The 15,616-nt window shown below is 52.4% G+C and overlaps 1 protein-coding gene across 1 annotated transcript in view; it reads right to left on the bottom strand.

Annotated features, from left to right (window-relative positions):
- Positions 1 to 2,599: 2,599 nt before the first annotated feature.
- The window catches only part of THEM5 (thioesterase superfamily member 5), a 59,530-nt gene continuing 46,513 nt past the window's right edge, over positions 2,600 to 15,616 (bottom strand). The window contains exons 3-7 of the mRNA XM_055132157.1: positions 10,735 to 10,942; positions 7,124 to 7,262; positions 4,466 to 4,576; positions 4,087 to 4,211; positions 2,600 to 3,815 (exon numbers count right to left, since the gene is read on the bottom strand). Coding sequence (XP_054988132.1) covers positions 3,781 to 3,815; positions 4,087 to 4,211; positions 4,466 to 4,576; positions 7,124 to 7,262; positions 10,735 to 10,942 — 618 coding nt within the window. The 3' untranslated portion in view covers positions 2,600 to 3,780. The remainder of the gene's footprint in view (positions 3,816 to 4,086; positions 4,212 to 4,465; positions 4,577 to 7,123; positions 7,263 to 10,734; positions 10,943 to 15,616) is intronic.

Genomic DNA, 15,616 nt, shown 5'->3' with positions numbered 1-15,616 from the left:
GAGGGAGAGAGAAAAGGATGGAGGGAGGGAGGAGAGGGGAGAGAGAATATATATCGTGCAAAAGAGAACACAGGTGGCTTTCTCCTAATGGAGAGAGAGCCCAGTACAAACTTCGGCATTAAAGTGTGAAGGTACATCTAAAAGGGGGAGAAATGGGTGCCACGTGCGTTTGGGCACCACATGTGCTCAGCAGCAACACATGGGCACAGGCAGCACAAGGCTTGGGCAGCGTATGTGCGGGGAGTTTGGGGCCTATTCCAGGTATGAAGTCACAGAGGTGCTCAGGGGACCATGTGGTATCAGAGATTGAACATGAGCCTCTTAAAACCTGGCCTAGGAGAAGTGTGTGTGTGTGTGGGCGGGGGGAGGTAGGAGGAGGGAGAGGGGAGGGTTGTGTAGGATGGCAAATCGCCTGAAATGTTCAGTATATTCTGTGTTCCTGTTTCTGCAGGACCTGGGGTCAAGATGCCTCGAGTCCTTGAGTCTTCGTCACCAATCCTTTGTCCATTTCTCCAGATTGATGACCTAGGATGTGTGTGGGGTAGCTACTAGTGGCCAGGAGAACTGGACCCATCTGCCGTGCGCCCCTGCTGAGTTGGCATCCCTCACCAATCCTGTACCTTTCCAGAAAGAGCTTCATCCTTGCTGGTTCCCTAAATCCCCAGCACCAGCCCAGACCCCAGAACTCCTCCTTCACTTCCAGTGGAACAGCAGCAGCCATCAGGGGCCGAGGCAGTGCAGGCCACTCTCCCCAGCCATCTCCCTGCCACCTGCAGCCTGTGCTTCGTGATTTTGTGCTTCGACCGTCTTTCTAACAGTTCTCTGTGGCATGGAGCGGGGACTGGGACTGAGTTCTCTCCCACAGAATCAGTCTGAAGCCCAAACACCTCCCTTGTGACTTCTGTCTGGCAGCTGGAAGACAATACCCACATTAGCTTTAGTTTTAAATTAATTTTTTTTTTAAATTTTGGGCCACATCCAGGGATCACTCCTGGTGGGACTTGGGGGACCATATGTGGTGCTGGATATTGAACCCAGGCTAGTCATGTGCAAGATAAGCTCCTCACCTGCTATAAGAGCTCCCCTTTCTCAAACATACACACACACGCGTGTGCTCACACACACACACACACACACACACACACACACACACCCCACACACATACCCGCAAATGCACGCACTTTGGAAGCCCCGTGTTGAAGATGCAGAGTTTTATCAGCCAGTTCTAGAAAGACTCCCAGAACCCAGCAGTTGGCCTTCATGGGATTGAGAAGTGCACTCAGTTTTAGCTGCGGGTTCGCTACAGAGGTGTCAGAGGCCCCTGTGGTCCAGCGTTTGGCTGTCCCAGCCCTAACATGCAAACCCTTCGTGCTGTCTATTAGAGTGTTTTTCCTTTAGGGAAGATCCCACTGATCCTTGGCTTCTTCCTAAGCATCCCTCCCACCTGCCAGCCATGATGGGATTCCAGGGAAGCTCCCTCTCTTCCTGGCTTCTATCCTCCTTCCTTAGTCTGCGCTTCGTTGCTTCATGACAGTCATTTCTTTCTTTTTCTTTCTTTCTTTCTTTCTTTCTTTCTTTCTTTCTTTCTTTCTTTCTTTCTTTCTTTCTTTCTTTCTTTCTTTCTTTCTTTCTTTCTTTCTTTCCTTCTTCCTTCCTTCCTTCCTTCCTTCCTTCCTTCCTTCCTTCCTTCCTTCCTTCCTTCCTTCCTTCCTTCCTTCCTTCCTTCCTTCCTTCCTTCCTTCCTTCCTTTCTTTTGGGTCACACTCAGCGGTACTCAGGGGTTACTCCTGGTTCTGCACTCATGCACTCAGGAGATCTTTCCTGGTGATGCTTGGGGAACCATATGGGATGCCGGGGATGGAATCAGGGTTGGCTGTGTGCAAGGCCAACACCCTTCCCGCTGTGTTGTTGCTCCAGCCCCACGACAATCCTTTCTTCTCTGGAAACAGGCACCAACCCTGTTGCTTCTCCTTTTGCTACGAGCCTGCTCTGTGTCACTGGTCCTGCCCCTGGGCTTGACAGCTGCTCTCACCTTCCTTCCACTCTAGGTCACTACCTCTCCCCCCCTGCCCTACTTACCCTATCTCCCCGCTGCAGAGGGCCCTCAACAGGCCGCATCCATGCAGGTTTGCTTCCCTAAGCCCACCCAGGCTCTTCCTCTTCTCCGCCGGTGACTAGTCTAGTCTCTGAGAAAGTCACGTGTCCAACGTGAACTCCTTCAGGGCCCGTCTGTGCTCTGGCCCATGCCACCTCCTTCCTGTTCCCTTGGAGCCCGGGATGCTGTCCTGGCCCCGCTGTCAGGCCTAGGAGCTCTTCTCTCTCCTGTGATTCTAACCTCTCTCTGCTGATCCTCAAAAACAATTTGTAAATAAACTTGAAGCTCCTGTTTATTTTTTTTGGTGGTGGTGGTGGTTGAGAGACCATGGCGTAAAGGTGACTGTCCCGGGGCATCCCCATGTAGAGCATGTGCTTCAGCCCCTTCATCCAGCCCCCTCACCTGCAATGGCATTCTTCAAACAGTCACGACAACCATGTCCTCACCCCCACCCCTGCCCCAGTCTCCGTTCTCACCACCGATGCCCGTCTGTCACCCAGCACCATGTGGATTTTGCAGCCAGCTCCTGACACAGGAAGCAGGCCTCTTCCTGGTCTTGTCAGCACTGGACACTGCTGAGTGCATCCTCCTGAGATTTCCCTCCTCAGTTCTCCTAGAGTGACTGAGGGTTCTGTCTCTGGACCCTTTCCCTGTCCTTCCTTCCTCCTCCACCCACAGCGGCTGCCTGTCTCTTCTTCCTTCTACCCTGTGTGACCCTGCTCTGCTCGCACTGATGATTTACAAACAGATGCAGCAGCTCACCCGTCTTAAGTTCCGGTTGCAATATCCAGGTCCCTGCTGTGCTCACTGCATGTCAGAAGTTCTGCAGCAAACCTGGGGGATAGAGCTGCTCACTCCCTCCACCCCGCACACCTCTGCTCCCTGCGAGGATGGCTGGAAGCCCCAGGACAGAACTCAAACTCATCTTCCATTCCAGTGCCCTGCGCCTCGCCCGCTCTCCTCACTGCTGCTCCTGCAGCGGTCTCCTCACTCGAGCTCTCAGCTTCTCTCTTCCTTGCATCCCTCTGTCCCATAGTCTTTCTAGACATCAGTTTACCACTGCCCTGGAGACAAGCCTGAGCTCCCAGCCCCGCACACCCCCGGCTCATCTGCTTCCCCTCCTGGGATGCTTGTCCACTCAGCACTGGGCTCCTCTCTGCCCAGCCAACCCTGGCTGCTCTGTGCCCTGTCCTGACTCTCCCTGTGACCCTAGGACCCTCTGCTTCCTGCGGAGGCTGCCTGTGACCATCTGCTTCATGCCTGACGCTGGAGCAAGCCTCTCCTGACTGCTTCCACCTAGACAATCTGTGTCTGCGGAGCCTGGGAGTGAGGGGTCTCTGCACCACTGTCAGACCTGCAGCTATGTAGCTGCAACCCTCTGTGTCCTGGGGCTCTGCCGTCTCTGCAGAGGAAGACCTGGGAAGGTGCTTGCATGCATGCGTGTGTGTGTGCACGTGTGTGCGTATGCATGTGTGTGCTTGAGTGTACACATTCTTGCTTCTGTGTGTGACAGAGACAGACACACAGAACCTTGAACAAGTTTGAATCCCAATTGCAGTGAGGTCTTGAACTGAGCGTGGAGCTGAGATTGTTTATTCAGAGCGAGTGCCCTCAGTCTCTGGGGTCCCTCCTCAGTCTGTGCAGACCCCAGTATGTTTCTGAAGGTGGAGATGTGTTCCTGGGGTTACTCCTCTTCCAGCGGAAGCCGAAGAAAAACACCTGCAGGAGAAGGTGGTGGCTTGGTGCTGAGCCTTTGGCCCTGGGTATGTGCTTGGCAGTTCTGCCCAGGGGCACAGGCCAGGCCACTCGCACAGAGAAAAATCACCCCCAGGCTCTGCTCCACGCGGTCCTCACTGGTAGGCTGTGCCTGTCTCCAGTCCTACTCTGCCACCCTGAGCACCAGCTTAGCTGAATGCTGGAACCCCACCTACTGCCCGCCTGGCCCTCTGGGCTGGGGAGATCCACAGGCCCCAGCTGAGCCCCTTTTTACCTGAGCACTTGGCGTAGACAGTCTGCTCGTCCCTGCTCTGGGCGACACAGGACAAATGCACCTTCTGCTCCTCAGTCTTGGCCACATCGACATTCAGCACGATCAGAGAGCCCACAGGGATGAGGCTGATACAGAGGCCACTTGTTGTGCGCTCCCCGGGACCCCTGTCCCCCACCCTGCCTCTGCTTCCTCCTGCCCTGTCTTGAGGATGGCAGTGACTCTGGGCCCCAGTGACAGAGGCTGTGTCCTGGCCAGGGAGCAGAGGGACAGCTTGCAGCCAGCTGGGGAAGGCGAGTGATCGTGTATCCCAGCTGCCAAGCTTGGCCGTCCCCGGTGCTAAGGGTCTGACATCTGCCAACACCCCACACCCTGCACTTACTTTTTGAACCTGATGTTCAGGTTCACCGTGAAGAGCCCCTCGGCGGCCAGGTAGGCAGTCTTGGAGAAGGTCTCGTCGATCATGGCTGCCAGCGAGCCTCCGTGGGCGTACCTGAGGGTCGAGAGGCAGGGCTGGGGCTAGTGGGCACGCACCTCCGTCATCTCCCAGGCCCGAGTGCAACAGCCCTCTCCCCGCCTTCTCCAAACACAGCCCCTCAGTCCCGGAGGCTGAGCTAGAAAGGCAGTAGAGCCGCTGCCCTCTGGTCATGCCCCAACTGTGCCCCAGGTGGCTTCAGCACGTGTTTGTGACAACTGATACGATGGTAATGGTGATGATGATGATGACTTGGCTTCCTTTTTTTTCTTTGGGGCACACCCGGCGATGCACAGGGGTTACTCCTGGCTCTGCACTCAGCAATTACTCCTGGTAGTGCTCAAGGGACCATATGGGATGCTGGGAATTCAACCCGGGCCGGCCGTGTACAAGGCAAATGCCCTACTCGCCGTGCTATAGCTTCAGCCCCTGCCTTGCCTTTTGGGCCAGCGATGCACAGGGGTTACTTCTGGCTCAACACTCAGGAATTGCTCCTGGCAGTGCTTGGAGAGCCATATGGGATGTCAGGTATTGAACCCTGGTCAGCTACATGCAAGGCCAATTGTCCTACCCACTGCCCTATTGCTCCAGCCCCTGTGATGTGATCATTTAATTCCACCAGGAATCCTTTTTTGTTTCTTTCTGATAGAGTCCATGGGAAAATGTTTGTCTCTTCTATCACCAAATAGCTGGTACAGCACCATCAGCTGGAGCTGGACAAGGTCCTGAGCTGCTGATTTGGTCTGAGGGCCATGGCCTCGGGCCTGTCACTTGCCTGGCAGTCACTGGCATGTGCAGGGCCTGTGTTTGGAGCGAGCCTGGTGTCTGTGGGTTCTGACAGTGGGTCCTGGCAGCAGAGACTGCCTATATTCACTCTGCTACAGGTGTGAGTTTGGTCCTCAGGGTGTGAACTCACCTCTACGCCAAAGGCCTACATGGCAGGCAGAGCCAGGGGAAGCAGAGGGGCTTCTCCACTGCAGAACACAGGGCTGGACAGGTGCTGACCAGCCCAAACCGGCTCTGCGTCTCCACGGGCCCAGACAATTATCCTTGATGCCTCTGTATATTAGCATCCAGCACCAACAGCTTCTCTACCCTTTGGCAGAAAAAGCCGGGGTGACCCTGGAACTACCCCCACCTCTTGATTCCTTCCACCACTAATCTCTATTGCGGTCCATCTCAAATATGTTGCTAACCCTTCCTGAGATCTAGTCTTTCCACTAAGAAAATTGTGAATAAAAGTAACTCCCCATGGCATCAGATTAGTTGAGGAGAGGTTAACTGAACCTTGGGCAGGTTCGCTGTCACCCCTACGTTGACCAAAACGGGAGAAAGAAGTTGGTGTCTGGCCAGAAAGATGCTGGGGGGCTGAGCACAGGTTTTGCTTGTGGGCAGCCCAGGTTCCACCCCTAGCACTGCATGATCCCCTGAACACCCCCAAGAATGACCTCTGAACACGGAGCTGGGAGTAACCTCAGAGCACCACCAGGGGTATCCCCAATTCCCCTGCTGCGCCCCTGTCTCCACCAAAGTTGGAAGTTGGTGTCAGAGAACTCCCAGCATGCTCCTGTTCTTGCCGCCCAGGAGGGGACTCCCAGGCACGCACAGGGATTCTCCAGGGCTCTTGTCCCTTCAGCCACCTCCCCCACAGCTGTGCAGGGACTGACCTCCTCCTGGACTCCCGACTCTACTGGCCTCCATGCCATGGTCCCCCCTGCCCCGCCTCTAGGAATTCGGAGTGAAAGGTGTGTGCTGGGAGGGTTCCTCTCAGTGGGCTGGAGGGTTTCCCGACACGGGCCCATGTGTGCACGCATTCCTGTGCAAATCAGTGTCCCTGTAGTTCCTGGGGTGGCCCTCGTGACAGAGCTGCAGTCTGAGCTCTCAATACAGAGGCACAAGCACCCAAAAAGCCCCTAGATCCCCCTGAACTGCAGTGGACTTTGGTGCTCTCTCTCTGGAACTCAAGCATGCTAGCAGTCTTCTGTGGCTAAAGCAGAGACAGAAAGGGAAGTGAAGGCAGGTGACTTGCTGGCCCTCCCCCCGGGGCCAGGAGCCCAGGTCTGACCTTGGGGGCCTGTGGGCTTCGGACATTTTCCCACTGAGCTCTGCCTGGCAGGGAAGCCAGTGTGTGTCCACCATGTGCATGGTGTGTGAGCTTGTCACGCATGTGGGCCTGGGAAGGGGGGGTGTCTGTCCCTAGCACCTCTCACCTGCGAGCATTATGGCCCCCGGTTGGTTTGGGGGCAGGAGACAAAAGAACAGGAAATGGTTTGCTTTGGGCCCCCAGGTGAGGAGTGATCCATGGAGCAGGCCTAGAAGCCTGACCGGCTCCCTAATTCCCATCTCACCCTCCCCTAAGTTTCCTCTTCAGCAAGGTGGTCTTGGAGGCTCCTGGTGACCCAGAGCCCCTGAAGGAGGGGCTCCTCTGTCCAGACAGCAGTGATGGGACCAGATGGCTTGGGAGGGACTTTTAGAGCAGAGATTGTGCGCCCAGGGCCCCGGTGCCCAGCAAACTTCTTAGCATGGCCAGGAACATGCCCCGTCCCTGCCTGCCTATGGCCTTACCCAGGTGCCCCCTCTAGGTTCGGGCCTGGTTGGAAAAGACAGACAGACTTCTTCTGGGATGGGTGGAAAAAGATGACATACTCGTAGCCTTGCCCCTCCTGTGGGATGCAGCGGGTGAAGATGCGCCAGTCACCGTGGTCTGGGGAGAGAGTACAGGGTTGGTGCTGGAGAAGGGGCGGCTGTGAGGGGCTGAGGTACGGGGCCAGGGTGAAGGGCATGGGCTGGCCCGACACCACAGATGGAGTCCTCCCACCCACCAGGGGGACCCAGCCTGCACCCCCCCGCAGCCTTAGTTTGAGGACAAGGCCACTGCACTTCTCTGGAGGACCCTTACTGGGGTCTGAAGGGAAGTTCCCAGGCAGAGGGTGAAGACAAGCCTAGGACCATGTGAAAACCATAAATGGATTGTAGCAATGCAGCACTGTTGTCCCATTGTTCATCGATTTGCTCGAGAGGGCATCAGTAACGTCTCCATTGTGAGACTTGTTACTGTTTTTGGCATCTTGAATATGCCACGAGTAGCTTGCCAGGCTCTGCTGTGCGGGTGGGATACTCTCGGTAGCTTGCCAGGCTCTCCGAGAGGGATGGAGGAATCAAACTTGGGTTGGCCGCATGCAAGGCAAACGCCCTACCTGCTGTGCTATCGCTCCAGTCCAAATGGATTATAGCACTGCACTGTATCACTGTCCTCCCCTTGTTCATTGATTTGCTTGAGCAGGCACCGGTAATGTCTCACAACAAATTGTGAGAATTGTTGTTATTTTTGCATATCGAATACGTCACGGGTAGCTTGCCAGGCTCTGCTGTGTGGGTGAGATACTTTTGGTAGCTTGTCGGGCTCTCCGAGAGGGGCAGAGGAATCAAACCCGGGTCGGCTGCATGCTAGGCAAATGCCCTACCCGCTGTGCTATCACTCCAATCCAAATGGATTGTAAACATCAAAATTCAAAACAAAAACTCCCAGGGCTGGAGTGATAGTATAGCACTTACCTTGCACATGGCTGAATTGGGTTTGATCCTGGCATCCCTTATAGTCTCCTGTGCCCACCAGGAGCGATGCCTGAGTGCAGAGTCAGGAGTGAGCCCTGAACACCTTTGGGTGTGGTCCCCAAATCAAAACATACACACACACACAAACACACCAAAGCAAAATAAAATAAAACAAAAAGCTCCTGGCTCACTCTTCAAGCCCGTCTTCTCACTTGCCTGCTTACCTATTCTTTCAAACTTAGGTTCTCTCTTGAACAGTATTTCCTCCCTCACACTCTTGTACATTTCTAAATAAGTTTCATTCATAAAAATTCTCTTGCTTCAAAAATAACACTCCCAGGGCAGGGAGAGAGCTCCAAGGACTGGAGTGTAGGTTTTGTGTACAGAAAGTCCAGATTCGATCTCTGGAACAATATGGTCCCCTGAGCACTGCTGGCAACAAGCTCTGAGCACTAAACTTGGAGTAGCTGTGAGCACCATTGGGTATAGCCCCCAAACAAATGAAAGCTACTTGTTAGTCACATGTAATTTAAAACAACTAGATTAGACACTGAGGCAGCTATGGGAAAGTCCTCAAAAATTCTGAATTCTGTCCCCAAGAAGTAGAGCTGGCTGCATTCATTTTGGGTGGATACCGGATTCTTTCAGAACACTATTTTGGGGCAAAATGGGTAATATAGAGGGCAGAGCATTTGCCTTGCAAGTAGTCAACCTGGGTTAGGCCCCTGGTACTCCAAAGAGGGTAGGGCGTTTGCCTTGCTCGTGGCTGACCTGGGTTCGATTCTTCCGTCCCTCTTGGAGAGCCCGGCAGCTACTGAGAGTATCCCACCTGCACAGCAGAGCCTGGTAAGCTACCCGTGGCATATTCAATATGTCAAAAATCAGTAACAACAAGTCTCACAATGGAGACATTACTGGTGCCCACTCGAGCAAATTGATGAAGAACGGGACAATAGTGCTTCTCCAAAAGGTACCCTGAGCCCTGCCATGATTGATCACTGAGTGCAGAACCAGGAGAAAGCCCTGAGCACTACTAGACGTGGCCGCTAAAGGAAACCAAACAAACTTATTATTTTGGTGCCTTTCTTTTCTTTGGGGGAGGAGGGGGGGGTTATCTCTCAAGCAGTGTTCAGGGGACCTGCGGAAACCCTGGGAGACAGTTGGCTCAGCTATGCTGGGGGCCCCATAGTGCAGACCTCCATGAAGTGCCAGGTCTTGAACCTGGGGCAGCTCCTGCCCTTTGTTCCATCTCTGCGACCGACTCCTGCTGTTTTGTGTGGTCTGGCTTCTATCACACCCGTTTTTCTCCTAGCAGGAAGCCTGTGTGGATGAACCTGTGAGAGAGCCAAGAAAACACACACACACACACACACACACACACACACACACACACACTCACATAGAGCACAGAGAGGTGAGGGAAGGGTCTCAGTGTGATGTAATGGGGGTTTCCAGAGAGCTGTTGGGCGGGGTTGGGTGTGTGGACCTGCAGCAGGCAAGAGGAGTCGGACACCTTCTTGGGATGCAGGTGAGGACAGGGATAGGAAGATCAGCGTGGGGGAGAAAGTCAGCATGGGAGGGAGAGGAAGGTCAGCGAGGTGCGGGGAGGAGATCAGCCATGGGGAAGGATGGTCAGCCGTCGGGGGAGGAATATCAGTTGTGGGGAAGAAGGTCAGTCATGGGGGAAGAAGGTCAGTGTGAGGGGAGGAAGGTCAGTGCAGGGGGAGAGGGGGAGGAAGATCAGCCATGGAGGAGGAAGTCAGTGTGTGGGAAGCAAGGTCAGTGTGGGGGAAGGAAGGTCAGTGTGGGGGGGAGGAAGGTCAGTGTGGGGGAAGGAAGGTCAATGTGGGGGAGGAAGGTCAGGGTGGGGGAAGAAAGGTCAGTGTTTGGGGAGGAAGGTCAGGGTGGGGGAAGGAAGGTCAGTGTGGAGAAAGGAAGGTCAGTATGAGGGGAGGAAGGTCAGTGTGGGGGAAGGAAGGTCAGTGTTGGGGAAGGAAAGTCAGTGTGGGGGAGGAAGGTCAGGGTGGGGGAAGGAAGGTCAGTGTTTGGGGAGGAAGGTCAGGGTGGGGGAAGGAAGGTCAGTGTGGAGAAAGGAAGGTCAGTATGAGGGGAGGAAGGTCAGTGTGGGGGAAGGAAGGTCAGTGTTGGGGAAGGAAAGTCAGTGTGGGGGAGGAAGGTCAGGGTGGGGGAAGGAAGGTCAGTGTTTGGGGAGGAAGGTCAGGGTGGGGGAAGGAAGGTCAGTGTGGGGGAAGGAAGGTCAGTGTTGGGGAAGGAAAGTCAGTGTGGGGGAAGGAAGGTCAGTATGGGGGAAGGAAGGTCAGGGTCGGGGAGGAAGGTCAGTGTGGAGGGGAGGAAGGTCAGCATTTGGGAGGAAGGTCAGCATTGGGGGAAGAAGGGCAGCGTGAGGAGAGAAATGACAGGGAGCAGAGCTGGTTCTTCTCTAAGACTGTCTCTCACCACTTCTGGGTAGGAGCAGAGGTAGTTCGCAAGGATTGGATCTTTCTGAAAGGACCCAGGGAACCTGGCAAGCCCGTTAGGTGGAGTCTGGGTCACAGGGTTGGGCCAGAGAGGGCATGTGGTCACATGGAGGAGGAAAACGCTGCCCTAAGGTCGGGCCTTACCTGAAGTATCGTCATGCCCCAACCCCGAGGGAAGCTTGAGCCCCTTCACATGGTCCCGGTTGGACTTGAAGGAGGGCAGTTTCACCCAGCCGCCGGTCTTGGTTTTCTCCAGGAGCTCTTGGTACAGGCTCAGCATGTCCGGGCACCAGCTGGCATTGGGCAGGGCATAGTCCCTCACATCTGGCTTCTCCACACAGAACCTCGCCACCTGAGCAGAGACAGTGCCCAGGGTGATGGGATGGGTGGGGTGGCTGGCTTCTATCACAGAGCAGAGGAAGCTGCCACGCGGAAGCCTGCAGCTCTCCAGACAAGGCGACTGTCCTTGAAAGTCTGTGAGAATTTCTCTTTTTTTAAATTGTTTTGGCTACATCCAGCAGTGCTCAGGGATCACTCCTGGCAGGGCACAGGGAGACCCTATGTGATGCTGGGGCTCAAACCTGGGGGTCAAACAGCATGTCCAGCAAGCACCATCCTGGCCATGCTATCTCTTCAGCCTGTGAGCTGCTTTCTTTCTTTAAAAAAATTAGAAAAAAATTGAATCACTGTGAAGCGACAGTTACAAGGTCGTTCATGATTGGGTTTCAGCCATACAGTGTTCCAACACCCATCTCTTCACCAGTGCACATTTCCCACCACCAATGTCCCCAGTTTCTCAGCCTCCTGCCATCCTCGTCCTACCTCTGCAGCCTGCCGCTATGGCACATTTTTCTTCTGTCTGTCTGTCCATCTGTCTGTCTGATTTTTTTCTTTTAGGCATTGCAATTTGCACTATGGTTACTGAAAGGGTATCATGCATATTAATTTATTTCCTTTCAGACATGGAAGCTAAAGGATGAACCTTGATAAAGCTTCAAGGATGAAACATCACTGACCAAGGACCAAGAAAGTAGAAGCAAAGATAAACAAATGGGACCATATTAAACTAAGAAGCTTCTGCACCTCAAGGGAAATGATGACCAGAATACAAAGAAAGCCCACAGAATGGGAAAAATTATTTACTCAATGCTCATCTGATAAGTGGTTAATATCCAAGATATACAAGGCATTGGCAGAACTTTTTTTTTTCTTTTTGGGTCACACCCAGCAATGCTCAGGGGTTACTCCTGGCTCTGCACTCAGGAATTACTCCTGGCAGTGCTTGGGGGACCATATGGGATGCCGGGGATCGAACCCTGGTTGGCCTCGTGCAAGGCAAACGCCCTACCCGCTGGACTATTGCTCCGGCCCGGCATTGGCAGAACTTTACAAGAAAAAAAAAAACCCTATAAAAAGGTGGGGAGTAGACATGAGCAGAAACTTCCTCAAAAGGGGGGCTGGAGTGATAGCACAGCAGGTATTGCTGGAGTGATAGCACAGCAGGTAGGGCGTTTGCCTTGAACGCAGCTGACCCGGGTCCGATTCCCAGCATCCCATATGGTCCCCTGAGCACCGCCAGGGGTAACTACTGAATACAGAGCCAGGAGTGACCCCTGTGCATCGCCGTGTGTGACCCAAAAAGCAAAAAAAAAAAAAAAAAAAAGAAAAAGAAAAAGAAAAAAGAAAAGAAACGTCTTCGAAGAAATACAAATGGCCAAAAGGAACATGAAAAAAGTGCTCTACATCACTAATCACCAGGAAAATGCAAATCAACAAAACAATGAGCTATCATCTCAAACACAGAGACTGGCACCCATCAAAAGAATTGCCAGTGCTGGTTGTTGGATATCATTGGTTTGTCCTTTCCCCCTTGCCACTAGGAGCTTAGGTTTATCAGTCACACCCATCAAAGTGCTCCCGAGTCACTCCCATTCCTTTGTTTATCTGTAACCATTTCTACCAGTTCATCTGCTCTTCCCTTAATCAAACTCTGTTAACTGGTAAGGTCAGAACTTCCTAGGACACTGAATATTATAACATTGCCTTTCTCTCCTCTTTATGCCTTTTGAATAATTTACTTTAAAGCTATGTCTTTTTTGTATAGACACAAGAAGACAATATTATGTTTTTATAACTTAAGACTTAATTGGCATCGAATATTATTCCCTCCTGGGCATCTGCTTTCTCCACTTAAGCCTCAGTTGCCCTCAGTTCCTAGCACCCCAAAGTAGGGTCCCCGACGTGGGACGGGAAGGATCCAGGGCAAGCGGTGAGTTATGTGCTACCCTGGCATCGAGATGGGCCTGGCCAAAGTGCCTAATTCTTAATTATAAGTTAAGAGCTTGATCATAGACAAATGCTGTCATGATCCAATAGTAATTATGAGACTGGGACCCTGCCAGGGATAGGAAAGACTGATCTGGCCTGAGCACTGTAGTCTGAGATTGAGATGGCCCCAGGAGAGCAATTCTATAAGCTTTAATGCATCTCTTATTGTGTCCATACAAAATAATTAATATTATGAATTCTTATATGTTTGCTGGCTGAGGAGAAGAGAAACACATTCATGGGACTCTGCCCTTGGGTGGATCCTCCTGCTGAAAGAGAATTAAGTCCTAGGAAAAGCATCCCCTGAGGGAAAAGAACCTTACCCTATTGCTGACCACACCTATGTGTATGCCCCAACCCCCTCATGCTGTGGAGATTTAACTAGGCTGTAAGAGTGGGTTGGGGGCCAGATCCACGGGGGCCAGATCCACAGATCGAGAGAGAGACCGAGAGCCGGGAGAGAGGCAGAGAGAGAGAGAATGAAGTAGGATGGGGGAGAAAGAAGCAGGAGGAGAATCAGAGGAGAATGGAGATGGACATGAAATAAACCGATCGAGCAACCAGTTTGGCCTTCTTCCTTCCTTCGCCTGCCTCGCCGCCTGCGCGCCCTTTCTTTTTATTTTTGTGTTTTACACAACTGGTGTCCCTGTGCGTGCACGAATCTCCAACCGCTGTACAACTAAAGGTAAGAATAGCGTTCGGTAGAACTCCACTCTAGAAAAGTTTGGTGGGAGAACAGAATTTTGTGGTGCAGTGAATTAAAATACTAGACTTATTGCCCCAGTAAGATGGGACAAAAACAGTACCGCGAGAAGTCCGCTCAAAATTTTTCGCGCCAAACTGAACGTGGCAAGTTTTTTATTGAATTAATTAAGCATTTTGCAAAGAGAACTGGGCATCGTGTTTCTCGGGACCAACTCCGGTCCTGCTTAAAAATTGTCTATAAGTTTCATCCTGGGTTTTCAGATAAGGGTACTTTGGAGCCTAAGGTTTGGGAAAAGATTAAGGATAATGTCTTCAGGGAATTTAAAGGAGGGGCTAAAATCCCCAAACAATTCTGGGTAACTTGGGAAATCATTAATTCCATTCTCAAGGTTTTGGGTGATACCTCCGAGGAGGAGGAAGTTAGATGTGCTATGGGAGGCTTTCCTCAGGAGTTAAACAGAGAGGATTTTAAATTTGAGGATGAAGTAAAGAAAGTTTTTACTATGGAGAGAGCCTTACCCTCAGCTCCTCCCATACCCAAGCCTAGAAAGAAGCCTGCTGCTCAATGCGTGGCTGCTCCCGTACCCAAACCCTGAAAGCAGCTCAAGGCGTTTCCAGTGCAGACACGTTCTCAGAGCAAAAATCACTCTGCCACTGATGAATTAACGTTCTCTACTGACGTTAGACCAGAGAGACCACCACCTCCCTTGTATGACTCCACTTCTAGTGAATCAGAGGAAAGTGATGGGTATGATGAGCCAGCTACCACTTCCTCAGATTCTGAGTCTGAGAGCGGCTTGGTAGAGGAGGCTTCTCACAGGAGCCGCCGCCGTTCAACCAAGCGGCCTCCAGGTCGCTCGGGACACGCTCCCGACAGAAGCTTACAGCTGAGACCTCTCGACCGTAAATGGTCAATTCTACCCAGACCCCATGAGCTCCATCTCTTTTTTCCCATCCAGCTAGAGGAAAATCAGTCTCCATCTTATGAAGGGTTAGGAATGGACTCACTCAGTAATTTTAAAAAGGCCTGTGCCTTGTACGGACCTACATCTCCGTACTGTAAGGAGTATCTTACAGGCTGGAGCAAAAAGGCTCATTGGGTACCTCAAGATTTTCACGTGGTTGCTAAGACGTGCTTAAGCCCTTCTCAGTATATGCAGTGGAGGATGTGGTTCAGTGATGAGGCCAAGGCGAAACTACAGAGCCTAGGCCACGCTGGACGAAAATTTTCAGGGAATAAATTGACTTATGAGATGTTAATAGGTGAAGGGAAATGGCACGACCCTAAAAAGCAAGTCACCTTGCCTTGTGCTGTGTTTGCTCATGTCTGCGACGCCGCTCTGTGGGCCTGGGAGAGGATTGATGCAGATGCTGAATTCAAGGGAAGCTCTACAAAGATTATTCAGGGAGTCTCAGAACCTTATGCAGACTTCATAGGGAGACTGATGGAAGCCATAGAAAAGCAGGTGAAGGGTAAGGAAACTCAGGAGCTTTTGTCCAAACAATTGGCCTTTGAAAATGCTAATGAGGATTGCCAGGCCATTTTGCTCCCCATTAAGGAGAAGGAGGATATTATGGGGTACATGAAGGCATGTAGGAATGTTGGTTCTATCAAACATCAAGCACGTATTAATATTAATGCTGTTGAGGCCTATGCCATACAGAGGCAAGATAAGGGTAAATGTTTTAATTGTGGGAGATCAGGCCATTTCCGTAAGGACTGCAGGGCACCTCCAAACCGTGCCACTGTGAGAGCGCCACCTGGACCTTGTCCACGATGCCGTAAGGGAAACCATTGGGCAAGAGATTGTTCCTCCAATCTTGGCGTGGCTGCTGATCCCAATTCGGGAAACTTGCACTGGGGCCAGCCCCAGGCCCCGCAAAACCAGGGGATGTTCCCAGCTGCAGCCCTTCTCCCCAGTGTGGAGCTTCAGAGCTCCAGTCAATAGATTCACTACAACCAGCCACTGCAGGGAGCAATGCCTTGGATATT

The sequence above is a fragment of the Sorex araneus genome, chromosome 3 (assembly GCF_027595985.1).
Source record: "Sorex araneus isolate mSorAra2 chromosome 3, mSorAra2.pri, whole genome shotgun sequence".
NCBI classification, from domain to species: domain Eukaryota; kingdom Metazoa; phylum Chordata; class Mammalia; order Eulipotyphla; family Soricidae; genus Sorex; species Sorex araneus.
The sequence above is the reverse complement of the archived record's forward strand: the minus strand, read 5'-3'. Positions and strand labels throughout refer to the sequence as shown.